At 38.2% G+C, this 14,444-nt stretch overlaps 1 protein-coding gene across 1 annotated transcript in view; it reads left to right on the forward strand.

Moving 5' to 3' along the window:
* The window catches only part of nudC (nuclear distribution C, dynein complex regulator), a 173,621-nt gene that overhangs the window by 157,428 nt on the left and 1,749 nt on the right, over positions 1–14,444 (forward strand). Inside the window, exons 5-7 of the mRNA XM_085952789.1 lie at positions 10,781–10,969; positions 13,340–13,412; positions 13,680–13,809. Of these exons, the coding sequence (XP_085808915.1) occupies positions 10,781–10,969; positions 13,340–13,412; positions 13,680–13,809 (392 nt within the window). The remainder of the gene's footprint in view (positions 1–10,780; positions 10,970–13,339; positions 13,413–13,679; positions 13,810–14,444) is intronic.

The following is a 14,444-nucleotide window of genomic DNA, read 5'->3' on the forward strand; positions in this document are numbered from 1 at the left end:
CCAACTAGTATGTCAACAAAAGCAAGTGAAGAACTCATTGATTTATCAGAAGATACGTCACTGAAAAATAGTTTCAATCGTAAACAGTTAACGAAATTATGGCTCTCAGTTGCTGATAATTATCCTTACCTGTTCGATGAAGCTATGAAAGTCCTCCTCCTCTTTACTACCTCATATCTATGTGAGGTCGGATTTTCGGCTATGGTTAACATTAAAACTAAATACCGAAATAAATTGAATATATCAAACTCACTGCGATTAAAAGTAGTTGATGCTAAAACTGTAATGAAGAAAAATAAGAAACAAATACATCCTTCCCATTGAAATATATATTCATTATTATATTATATTATATTCATTCATATTGGTAACACTTATAAAAATATTTTTTTTATTTCAATTAGAACAAATAAGACCGCATTAAGTAGTTCCACGACTCGCCACTAGGGAATCTGAGCATTACCAATATTTATGCCCTCTTTTCTCTAAGACAGCTAAGAGGTGGGTCCCAAGATTGGAAATTTTTGTTAGATGGGTCGGCGCCCAGTCAACTTTGGGAACCACTGGACTATAGCATCATTGAAAGGCTCTGAATTCGTTTTATTAACATAATATGTTGGCTACCATTCTACTTCAACGTATGTGAGTAAAATTGCACGTTCCATTAGATTGAATTTTACTCTGACACGTTGATAAACGCATAGTAGGTATATATACTTACTATTTAATTAGGTATTCTGTTAGTGCTAAAAATAAAATTCTACGCTAAACACCGACAATTATTAACTAACCCGATGTTTTTTTCTGACATTTAAGATAAACTGCAGTTAGTTATAGTTAAACATGGAATCTAATACAACTCACTGATAATTTACATTTACGACATTAAAAAGAAAATACCTCTTTTTAAATTCAAGCATAAACTTTCATAGTTTGTTTATTATTTTTATCTTAGCTTTGTATGACAATTTTTTTATACAAAAAAAACAGTTAGGTATACCTACAATGTGCGTAAGTCTTTCATCTTATAATTAAGTACATATTATTTATCTTATTTTTGTCAATAATATATAATGAGTTATTTCAAACATATCAGCGAGATTTTTGAATCCATAGTTTATTTAAAACATTGATTTTTCTGCATAGTAAAAATGTGCATAACTTTAAATCGCTTATATTTATATCGCACTGAAGTTCCTTTGCATGTTCGTTGACATCTTTCGTAATATGTACGTATAATAGCTAATAATAGTTGTATTGATTATAATTTATATTTTCATTTATTAATTACTTACTAACCCAAACGTTTAAATATTCCTCCAATGAGTGGTTATTTTCGAGCGTGTGTATCGCAATATGATTATTCATTTTTAAAAAATCACACAACTAATTTGACGAAAACAGTGTTTAATTGCTTCACAATTTTTATATGGTCGAACTAGTTCCCAGTTCTTATGAATTCAACGGCTTTGCTAAATTTATTAATATGTAAGTAAGTACATAATTAAATAACTATACGACTTGTTTTCCGGTGATTTTAGTTGAAACCATTGGTTGACAACCGGGCCCTTTTCTCGACCCTTCGCATTTTACGTATTTTACGTATGGGGAAAGATTATAATACGATTATTAGTGCTAAATAGGGGAGGTGGGGTGCGAGGACATTATTGTAAGGACGATGCCATTGTATACTGTGGAATTAGACATAGATACAGAATCACGCTATAAGGGGATCAGAGGAAAATAGTGTTACAGATTCTTAGATGAGGGGTCCATTCAAGCACTTTGTATTATGTTAATTGAACTGTCGTTTACGCGGTAGAACTCCATCATAATGGTTTTGAAACAAAGTTATTTTTGTTAATACTACTTAAAGAAAAAACCATTAGTTTGTATTATGATAAAATATTTTCAAATTACAATTTGAATTTCATATATTATTTAAAATAAGTTTTTTTTTATATTACACGTAGATATCTAGGTATGACGGCGTGTATGTAATATAAAGCTATTTTTTTATATATTGGATATTTATCAAACAGTTTTGATTATATCTAGATGAATTTATATGATCTATTTGTATTACTTATAACAATTGATAGCGATTCCATATTATTTTTATTAAAGGAATATGTCATACCTTGGCGACATTGAAACATCACAACATAAACAAGATGGCATTTTGATGGTTTGTTATCCGTACTATATGTATTTTGTTCTGATTTTTACGATGTTTTGTGATTGTTCATTGTATCATCAGTCAACACCAACGCCACTAAAACCCAATGTGGGCCTTCCATCTATGAAACATCTCCACTACCATCTATCTATTGCTGCAAGCTCCTTCCATTGTCATACCCTCAGGGTTCCTGTGTCTCTTAAGTATATTATCATCTAAATATTTTAACTTATGATAACTAGTGTGTACAAACACGTTTTTCGCTTCCGATACGAATGCAAAGCATTTTTTTAAATCTCAGTGTAGTTAGTCCTGGGAAATAAATCTGAAAGCACAAACGTGCGATGTTTACTACAAATGAATCTTAAATGACTTACAGCTAAGTTTATCTTTTTCACCTTCACATTCATATGGTTAGGCAACGTCTGGAAGGTTTTCTTCAACGTCTTTGGTCTTTATATTCATTCTCAAGATGGAATCCCTCGACTGGTCTCAGTAGTGACGACCGTCAGTTGTCAGTAAAATAAAAAAGGCGACGAATAATTTCATGACTTGAACGTGAATATTGGTAATATTACTCAAATTTACCAGTCGTGGGAACAGTTAGCAATTATTCACTTGTGCACTAACTCTACGAATGCACAATAATTATTGGTATATTTGTCAAGTAGGTATACCAGACGTGGATCTTCCTTTAAGTATCATTGAATTACGTAGTCGCTTACCTGCCCCTGCCTAAGTTGCCGCTCAGTCTACATAAATAATAATACGTTGATTATTTTTAGCGTGCTGTAGGATACCTACTATTTTTTTTAGTTCGCCTATGTTAGAAGTGTAGTAATGCCGGTGGGTTGCTCCGCTTGATAGATCGATCCATGTTTCATCGGCGTGATTGTCTATCTAATTCTGATATAAATCGTTCGGATAATGTGCTATTATTATTATATAATATTGTGTATTTAATGGTTACTATCGATCGATTTATCTGAATAATATTCAAGGTTGATCCAATTTCTTACATAACATTACGCTTTATTAGCGTTGAGGCAACGCACGCCCCGAAACGCCTCGAACACGTATGTTTTATGTAACTTTTAAAATGATATCACGTAAACGCAGAATCTGCGAGGTGGATCATTTGAAAAAAATAACATTTAAATAATATTTATGTACCTGCCTAGGTTGGTATGACTTCAGTGGGGTATGCCTTGATGCCAGATCAGGTGTGCTTCCATTTGAAATGCTGAGTATGTCGACTATCCATGATAGCTCTGCCAACAAATCCTACCTCTAACCTCTCCGTGGGGGTCCCTAGGCAATGCAGCATGCTGTAGCAGATAGAGGAGGGTGCAAGGCGAATCACCAGCGCCTAAAAACTGGTACATTCTGGCTACGGGAAGGAAAACCCCTACAGAAAACCAGGGCATGTTCACGGGCCCTAAGGTGGCGCCCCACCAGTGAACTCGGGTGCTGTGGGATGATCACCTGCACACCCTAAAACAACAGATTAATCCAAGCACAGGGAAGCCTCGGACCCCCGTTTCCATCATGAAGACCTCGCCTGAATTCGGTAAACGATTTTGTTTTGGAACCTACAATATCCGTACTCTAGATGTCCCTGGAAAGGCCGAGCATCTAACAGAAATACTTTCTCAATACAAGTTAGATGTTCTCGGGATCAGTGAGTGTCGACTCACTGGCATTGGCGAGAAGTTTATTCGTGGGTTTCGTCTATTGTACTCCGGACACGCCACATTGCGACGTAGTGGAGTCGGATTGCTGATGTCCAAGGAAGCTTGCAAGTGCCTCACCAGCTGGGAACCTATCTCCGAACGTCTACTCCGCGCTACTTTCAAGACCAAGTCGGGCTCCATCACTTTTCTGCAGTGCTATGCTCCCACAGAGGCTGCTAGCGATGCAGATAAGGATACATTCTACGAAAGTTTGGCGAAAGCCGCTGGAAATATCCCCAGCTGTGATCATGCAGTTATCCTTGGTGATCTTAATGCCAAAGTAGGATCTGACCCCTCGCGTGGACCCTTTGTGCTGGGAAAACATGGCCTTGGCCAAATGAACGATAATGGTTCCCGTCTGGTAGATTTTGCCTCAATGAATGGTCTTGTGATTGGTGGTAGTCTTTTCCCTCATAAGACCATCCACAAATATACATGGACATCGCCAGACGGTAATACAAGAAACCAGATCGACCACATTTTGGTCAAAACGAAATACCGGCATGAACTGCTAGACGTGCGGACATATAGAGGTGCAGACATCCACAGTGACCACGAACTCTTGGTCGGGAAATCCCGTATAGACCTCAAACGAGTCCCAAAACCCAAAAGGACGGTCAGACTCGATGTGGAAAAACTGAAAAGTACCCGTGTGCGTGCAACCTATGAGCTGGAGCTGCAGAAGCGCTTATATGATGCTAGAACTCTCACGTCTTCCATCGACTCGGATCCCTTGGAAGGAAAATGGATATTATTCCGGGATGCTATAATGAGCTCCGCAACTACTGCATTAGGAGAGCGGCATACGCACAGACCGGACTGGATGTCACCTCATACATGTGAGATGATTGAGAAGAGGAAGCTCCTGAAAGAATTGCGAGACAATGGTACATACGACCCACAGCGCAGCGCGGAATACCAGACAATGGACCGCGTGGTAAAGCGTTCTGCCCGCCGCGATAAGCGCCGACGCCTGGATGACCTCATTCGGGATGCGGAATCTGCTGCCTGCAAGAATAATCCAAGTGCTCTCTTCCGCATCACCAGAGCAATTTGCGGTAAGAAACGTCCAGTTGTCACTGCATTACACAACTCTGACGGAGTGACAGTCACCGAACCTGCAAAGGTCCAGGAGCTATGGCGCCAACATTTCAGTGATGTCCTGAATCGCCCACCTCCATTGCATCCCTTCGATATTCCGTCGGAGATCACCGCCCTCGGAATCACTACTGCATCGGGATTCTGCGAAGATCCTCCGACAACTGCTGAAGTTAAAGAGGCTGTCAAAAGACTGAAGCGCAGGAAAGCTCCTGGAGATGATGGCATCCATGCAGAATTTCTGCTCTGCGGACTGAGCGCTGTATTGCCGTCCTTGTGTGACCTTCTGCACGAGGTGTGGGAAAGGGAGCAGTGCCCCAAAGCCTGGAGGGATGGTACCGTTGTTACTCTGCACAAAAAGGGTAACCCACAAGACTGTAATAATTACAGAGGAATCACTCACCTCAGCGTTCCCGGGAAGGTGTTGGCGCAGATTCTCCTGTACAGGATTAGAAGTCCCATGCTGGACGTTTTGCGTGCGCAGCAGAGTGGATTTGTCCCGGGGAAGTCCTGCTCAGAGCATATTTCAACTCTCCGAAGCCTTCTGCAACAGTGCCAAGAGATGAATATACCTGTCGCCTGCTGCTTCGTGGACTATGAAAAGGCATTTGACAGTCCTCATCGTGAATCTCTGTGGCAAATTCTGCTAGGATATGGTGTCCCACGGAAACTGGTCGCCGTGATAAGTGCTCTCTACACCAATACAGAGTGTCGCGTGAGAGCAGCCGGAACATCCTCTGACCTCTTTGAAATCACGTCAGGAGTCAAGCAAGGATGTGTACTTGCGCCCTTTCTTTTTATCATCATGATGGATTTCATAATGCGTAAGACGGTTTGCCCCGACAGTGGGATACGCCTACATCATGATGACACAAGCGATCTATGCGAAGAAAGACTGTGCGACTTGGAGTATGCAGACGACGCAGTCGTGTTTGACTCGACGATCGAGAGGTTGGAGGTGACCGTGAACAGGCTAGCCGCGAACAGGCTAGCCGCGAACTCGATGCGTGTGGGTCTTCATCTGAATGCCGCTAAGACCAAATCCATGTGCAGTGCTGCTTGCATCGACGCCGACACTCCTCTGCGGGTTTCTGGTCTGCCCGTCGAGCTGGTGTCCAGATTCAAGTACTTGGGTGCCACGGTTGCCGATGATGGTGGTATTTCTAGTGAGCTTGGAATCCGCATGGGTGTGGCGGGCTCTGCGTTCAACCAACTTGGAGTCGCATGGAGGTCAAGGCTGTATTCTGTGAGGACCAAATGTCGTTTGTTTAACGCGTGCGTGCTACCTGTGCTCCTGTATGGCTGTGAGACATGGCATCTTACTAAGCTTCAAGAGTCACGGCTTTTGAGCTTTGAGAATCGATGTCTCCGCAGAATCTTAGGGGTACATTGGTACGACCGCGTTACAAATATCCGAGTTCGTGAGCAGACACAACAGCCTTCGGTGATTGAAGTTATCACGAAGAGACGATTCACGTGGCTGGGACATGTATTCCGGATGCCGCCAAAGAGTGCGGCACTTCGTACCCTTGTGGCACAGCCTCAAGGGTTCCGTCGCCGTGGCCGGCCCTCCCTCACCCTGCAGCGATGCTACAAAAGCGACCTACGTGCTGCAGGTCTGACATGGCGGGAGGCACAGGAGTTGGCGATGGACCGAGGGAAGTGGCGCCAACTTGTGCTTGCCCTATGCCCCAATGTTGGGACGTGACAGGGTGAAAGAAGAAGAAAGAAGAAGACCTGCCTAGTACCTATACAATTGATATATTACAATCAATAGACCCACGCACGTATTTGGTGATTTTTTAATATTCACGGTAATATCGAATCAAAATAAAACAAAACAAATTGTAAGTGAGCACTTATTTTATCCCCATAAATTTTATTCTTTCGATTAGTATGATTTGTTAAAACTCACTCAACAGGTCCTGCGAAATAGTATGTTATACAATTTGTTTTAATTTGTGGGTCCACTAAAATTGGCCCAGTCATTCATGAAGTATATAGGCTGGTGGTTTTCAAACTGTTTTATTTCATGGCTTCGTATTATCTTCGCAAACATTGTAGTACCTACCTACGCTTTATCTGAGGAGTTGGTTGGTATTTACTTTCTCTAGAAAAAGTTAAAAAAACGACTATTTTTGTGTTACTACACTAAGTGTATTTTCTATTATTTTTTGAAAAGGGGTATGGTAGTTGGCCATTCGCTCAACCCGTTTGGCCTTTTCCATGTGTCAAACACACATTGAAACCCACAGTTGTAATTTTATCGCATGCGAGGATCGAATCCGCACCTATCATGTCAAGACTGGTACTATCAGTGGCGCACCCAGGATTTATTATTGGGGGCGGGGGGGAAGTAGGAGGGTTAAATATAGTTTTCATGCAAATGAAAAAAAACATTTAGTAGGATTTGAAAATTTTATTTACAGATAAGTTTTCTTTTCTTTTTACAAAGCTCTTGAATTACTTCGGCCGTGGTTAATTTAATACATTGGACGCTAAAGTCGCGCCCAGCGCGTAACGATTAAGGTGGTCATTCGATATAATTAGCATATTATTTAAAAGTGGTAATGAAAAAGTAATTATCTAGTCAGCAGTCAATGTGTTTGTGTGTATATAAAGTAAGGCCAGTCCATTTAATCTTGACTACGTCATGGTATGCCACCTTATGTATGTCACCATATACACCTTATATAATGTTTGTTTTATGTATGTTTTTAAAAGGCGTAAGTTTAAAAATGATCTTTCACTGACGCACGTTGTGACGGGAAATCTTTCACATATTTTAAAAGATGTTGGGGTAAATCGTTTTGTCGCATTTTGATATGGCATCAACAGCATTTCTGCATGGAGTGACTGCATTTGATTTATCGAACTTTTTATACCATAATTTCAGTTCGGCATTTAAAATTGCAAGATTTGTCGGTCATAAAATTCGCACAGCTCACGAAACACTTCCGGTTGGAGCATCTTTTCCGTTTGGTAGAAGAGTTATAAACTCCTTCAGTACTTCGCGATGTCGCATGAAACGTTCATTGAGCTGATTTAATAGTTGGTCAATAAATGGAACAAAGATAGTTCTTCTGAAATACTCTTCTACTGAATCAGCTGGAACATTACACCTCAATGTTTGTTTCGATGTAGTTCGCCGCTTTTTTATTTCAACATTAAAGTTATTGGCTTTTGCACACGCTTCATCGCAATTGCCAAATTCAAACTGTGTTATGCACAATGAACATATAAAACTTGTGGATATATGGCGGATATATGAGATTGGACACCATTAAACTTCCCGCTCATTGGTATGGCACCGTCGTAACCATATCCATGTAAATATGACAAATCGACTCCATAGTTATGGAAACTTACCAATATTTTATCAGATAAGCTTTCTCCTGTGGTGCTTGTTACAGGAACAAACTGAATGAATTGTTCACAAATTTTGTTGTTATTTTCGTCGTCTATGTATCTAATACACAAAGAAAATTGTTGCGTTGTCGAAATGTCACAAGTTTCGTCGGCAAGGATTGAATTTTTTTTTTATTAAATATAAAATTATAGGCATAGTGGCGGTAACCGTTGAGAGTGTCATCAGCGACTGGCGGATCGGAAGTGACTAACAGCAACCATGCTGGACATGTGCGCCTAGCATGCTAAACCATTACTCAAATAATATCGGCTGTGTTACCCGCTTGGTCTAGAGCAGTGGTTCTAAACCTATTCGAAGTCACGGTGCACTTTTGATCATAAAAAAGCGGTGCACCAAAATCAATCGTCTTTTCCTGGAATGCTTGTGTTAATGTTATTTAAGTACTTAATTAAATGTATCTGCTAAATATGCCATTTTAGCACACCAATCATCATCATTCTGAAGACGTTTTACAAAATCATTTATACTTTGTTATCCATCCTTAATTTTGGAAAAAAAGATTAACAATTCATTCTTAAGTTCTATGAATTGGCATAAAATTTTACCCCTAGATAACCAGTTCACTTCAGTGTGAAAAAGCAAACATTCGTACTTAGCTTCCACAGAAATGCAAAGTTTTTTTAAAAATGCCTGTTTTTAAAGGTCTGGATTATATTTACAACTTGGTCTAGTACAGGTTTTAGTGCTGCGGTAATGTTTACGAAACTATAGATTCCCTGTGTAAAAAAAAACAGTGCGTAGATATAATATTAGGGTTTCTTGTCTTTGCGAGGGTAAAAAAACCTTTAAATGAGCCTACCATTGACGGAGCACCATCCATACAAATTCCTCCATGATATTTTAAATTGTTCTAAAGATGAAGAAATAAAGTCAAAAACATCTTGTCATGTCGTACTCTCTGTGAGTTCTTTGCAGCATATATATTGATTCACTATTTTATTTTCATTTATGAAACGAAAACCTGTGAGGCCAGCGGAAAATGCGTGCGATCGATTCGGCAACATCGAAATCACATTAGATCTTTCATCGGCTTTCATAATTTCACGAACGACTTCTTCGGTTTTCACTCTTTCGCGGATTGTTCTGCTTTTATCATTATTTTCGCGGTGCACTTGCAACAAGCCAGCGGTGCACCGGTTAAGAACCACTGGTTTAGAGCTACAATATTTATGCCGAATTCCACCGAAAAATGTTTTTTTAATTTACACCACCACCGACTGTGGTGGGCATTGCCCCCACATCATAAATCGGGCCCTTAGGCCAGGATGTTTGGCGGGTCCCCTTACCTATCACCAGGGTGAAGGGCAATATGATGTTCTACAGTAGTGTTCCCAAATGGTATTCCGTGGATTTATCTATATTTTTAAATAATCCCCTTGAATTATTGATTTGTCGGACCTCATATATTATCATATTATCGATCGTTATCGTACTATGAACCACTGGTCGCGACCCCCTCTTGTGGTAGCCAAGTAGCATTCGACCCTTCGATATTGGATACAAAAATCATTTTTATTTTTCTAGATAATTGTAATATAAAATGATACATGTGAATTATCATGTAGTTACGTATATTATATTTTCATCATACATACTACATATTTGTTATGTTAATTTTGATGAAGTAGTATAGCGCCACATGCGATTTTTTTTATAATATAACACATTTCTGGTGTGTGTTTATCTCACAATTGGACGAGCCGCCCCGCCGGACCCTCTTAAGCCCGGGCCTCCAGGCTGTAGCCCAGTCAGCCCATGGTGGCAATGTCAGCCATGGGCCATGGTGGTGGGTGTAGTCGTTCTTTTCGCCGAAATTTTATCGACGATTTTAGATTTTTTAATAGTGAAGTTCCAAAATATTAATTGAAAATGGAAAAAATGTATTATTGCATTTAACTTATACACAAACCTACCCAACAGAACACAGCCTAATTTCTCGTTTATCGGACTTTTGTCTATTGCACTTGGTGTACACACCACTACGGAATTCGGGTGGACACCGAGAATTTTTTGACATTTTCATTAGAGATTGGGTTTCTAAAAAAAACCCGACATTAGTGTTTCGAAATTTTTGTGTTAGGCATTAAAATTTAAGAAATTTTTCTAAAGGGGTGCTGGTGAATTTGAAATCATTTTTGCCGTGTTTTTATTTGTCTAAGGTATTGGCTTTCAATTTCAATGTTTTTGGGGGGTGCCAGGGCCCCTTGCCCCCCCCCCCCCCCCCTTGGGTGCGCCACTGGGTACTATAGCATTACTTCACTCTGAGTCTTACTTTGTACACGTATTTGTATAATAAAAAATATTAGTTACTCATTTTCTCTCCTCTGTTTTGATTTTTAGCTTCGAGTTCCGCTGAAAGTAGTGCTGCGACCCCGCGACGTAAATGTCGTTATCACCAAGAAGCACCTGACAGCTGGCATCCGAAACCAGCCTCCTATTATTGATGGACCTCTGTGCGCCGATGTCAAAGTTGAGGAATCCACATGGGTCATTCAAGATGGCCAAACACTTCTGATTAATCTTGAGAAGGTAACTACTAACTACCCAATGTATTGTAATCATGGCCCCCACGTCTTGAAGCGGGCCCCCAGGCCAGGATTTATGGCGGAGCCCCCTACCTATCGCTAAGGTTAAGGGTAGTGTCATTTTCTACAGTAGTGTTCCCCAAGAGGTTTCCACGGAACCCAAGGGTTAGGGTATTCCGTGTATTTTTAACGATTTTTAAATAAATTCAGTTGATTTATTGAGTTTTCGGCACTCAGTATTTTATGAAGCACTGATCGCGACCTCCTTTTTCGGTACCCAAGTAACATGGAACCCTACGCCATTTTGGATAAAAGGCTATTTTTTAAGTCTACGTCAGGAAACACACTAAAAATAACATAACATTTTACTCTTGAATTATCATGTAATTATATCAATCATATCACATTAAATTACATCGCACAACCACATATTTTTAAATGATAATAATTAATAAGCAAAATAGCGCCACAGGTTATTTTTTTTACTATTAGATCAAATTTGTAGTGTGTTTTGGGCGACTTGCCATGCCGGGCCACCTCTAAGCCCGGGCCCCCAGGCTAGGGGCATGCCAGCCCCCCCCCTCATGGTGGCCATGATTGTAATCTAATATATTTTCCATCAGTAATTGCTGGCCATTGATATTTTACCGAAGTATTGAATTAGCATTTGGAAGGTCTTTGATTCGAATCTCATTTCAGCCAGAATTGTCCGCCGTGGACAAGTTCACAAACTTCTACAAAATAAACTGTTACATACTTATAGCGGTATAGAAGAAATAATATAAATAAATTAAAGAAATAATCCCAATGGCATTATAAAACAAGACTTGTGTATGATGACTTTACTATTTTATGTTTTACAATAAAAATAATGGTTTAATAGTAAATACGAATTGGAGTATCTCCTTTAGAATTATATAATATTGAATTGAAATATACGAACCATGGGCAGATGCATGGCACCCACAAGGGGGCGAGCTGACAGAGCTCTAGCCTGGGGGCTCGGTGTGGCGGGTTGATTAGATAAGTGAGATAAACACACATCACAAATTTTAAATATTAATTATCGTTTTAAAGCATGTGGTTATGCGATGCAATTTTTGATGTGTGTCGATACTCGATAGTTCAAGTGGGTGTATTAAAAATTGCTAAAAAATACACTAAATACTCTTAATTTTACCTGGAACGCCATTTGGAAAACATTACTGTAGAGCGCCATACTGCCTTAATCTTAGTAATAGGTAGGAGGTAAAATCCTGGCCTGGAGGCCCGCTTCAGGATGTGGGGGTCATGAGCAGATGAGTCTCCGATAGTCTCCGTTCACTTTCATAATTCAACTCCTAGCAATACCAGCCTGTCGATTCACCGTTATGTTATTTATGTAACACAAAATAGTTAATAGTGATATTATGTTGTTTATTTAATTAAGTATAAAAATTTATTAAAAATCAACACATTTGAGAGAACTTATTTAACTAAATTGTCATGATAAAAATAACCATACAACAATATGCAATAATAAGATGAATGACTTCAAGGAATGCACATTTCGGAGGATTTTTTTGAATACCAAATTTATCTTTAAATTTAAAATGTTTAATATCTACTATATTGTTCTTTATTATGTTTTAGGTACGTATTGATTGGTAATTAAAAAACTTCAAAATGTAAATTATCAGTCGTTAGATGTCCCTAGTAACACCTAAAGAAATGGTTTTAAAAATGTTTGTACCCCACCCACCACACAAGTTAAAGTTGATCCAAAGAGGCCTGAATAGATTTTCTTATTCTCATTTAAAATATTTCAGTAAGAGATAACTGTGTTGTTTACTTTATGTGTACTGTAATTACAATAGCTATTGCTATATTTTCTTAGTGCTCCATGGCAACAACATTTATTACATAATATTATTCATTGTGCCTACCACCATATAAAAAAGAAACTAAACTTCTACCAACCTTGAAATTGTAGGGCTCATTGAACCTGTTACATTTTTAGCTGTTTATTTATGGCATAATTAGTATTGTCATGTTATTATAAGAATAAATTCATAATTGATTCAACAATGCTCAGTTGAAACAATAGATGCCATTTCCTAATGATATTATTTTTACTTAAAATATAATTAATTTAATTGATTTTATCACAACTGGGAGCAGAAAATCCTGTTTTATTAAAAGTTGGTTGTGTAAAATAACCAAATAGTAACAGAAGACATAGGTAAATAATGAATTTATTTATCTCGGTAGGTACTTGAGATATTTTTTATTTTGTTAACTAATACCTATTCTGAATCCTCCCCTTTTCGTGCTCATTCAAATTATTGTTATATTTTTACCATTCATGTGCTAATGTAAGTTTTTTTTTTTACAGGTTAACAAAGTGAATTGGTGGTCACAACTAGTTACAACAGACCCTGAAATATTGACTAAGAAAATTAATCCAGGTAACAATTTACTTTTATTGCGTATCTTTTATACATACATAATACATAATTTGAAACATACCTTTTTAGAAAAATCATTGAAAAAATTAAATAGATATCGAACCCTGGAATGCGATAGATGTGTGTTGTCTCAAAGATGTTTCTGATATGTACGTACTCTACAACGTATGGCTCTAACTTTGTTTAAAGTTTAAATGAAGACTCGGAAAACTAACTTTACTAATGTTTTCGTCATTTAAAATTATCTCGCATAATTTTGTTTTTCAGAACCCTCTAAATTGTCTGATCTGGATGGTGAAACCAGAGGTCTCGTAGAAAAAATGATGTATGATCAACGACAAAAGGAAATGGGCCTCCCTACTAGTGACGAGCAAAAGAAACAAGACGTCCTTAAAAAGTAAGAGTGCAATAATAAATAAATACTTCAAAACATTTTACACTACATATTTGTGTTTCAGCTTGACTGGAACCGATTGTAATTTTTTGAATAAATCAGATCCAATAAATAAGGATCAATTTATCCCGCAGTGGGTAAAAGTGTGAAAGAATAATGATATTATACTAGACGAGACATGCATTTTATTATTTTTAATTTATTAATTACATATCAGCTCAGCTACCCTAATCACTATCCACTCAGCATTACGTACATATCTATTTGCACCATAGAACTTAGTATATAGATAGCAGTGGCGAAGGGTGACTTTTGGAAAGAGGTAAACTGTGGAGATCAGAGAAAAAGAACACACTTGTCAGGTATACTTATGGGAAATAAGTATATAATATGGTATTACTACTGATGAATGAGTACTCGCTAATGATAACGACACACTAATATGATGAAATTTCAAAATCTCACTGATGCCATAAAATTGAGCGATGAAGTTTTAATTAAGTATTTTCCAAAAAAATATAGGTACACATCAAAAATCATTTGATAAAATTTCTTTTTATTTTTAAAAACAATCTAGAATTTATTAAATATGCGATTAAGGGGGAGAGGCGCGCCAGCAGAGAACCTAGCGGAAAAAT

This window comes from Rhyacophila brunnea, unplaced genomic scaffold, assembly GCF_057557595.1.
Source record: "Rhyacophila brunnea isolate RB1 unplaced genomic scaffold, BYU_Rbru_1.0 scaffold_3, whole genome shotgun sequence".
Classification (NCBI taxonomy): Eukaryota; Metazoa; Arthropoda; class Insecta; order Trichoptera; family Rhyacophilidae; genus Rhyacophila; species Rhyacophila brunnea.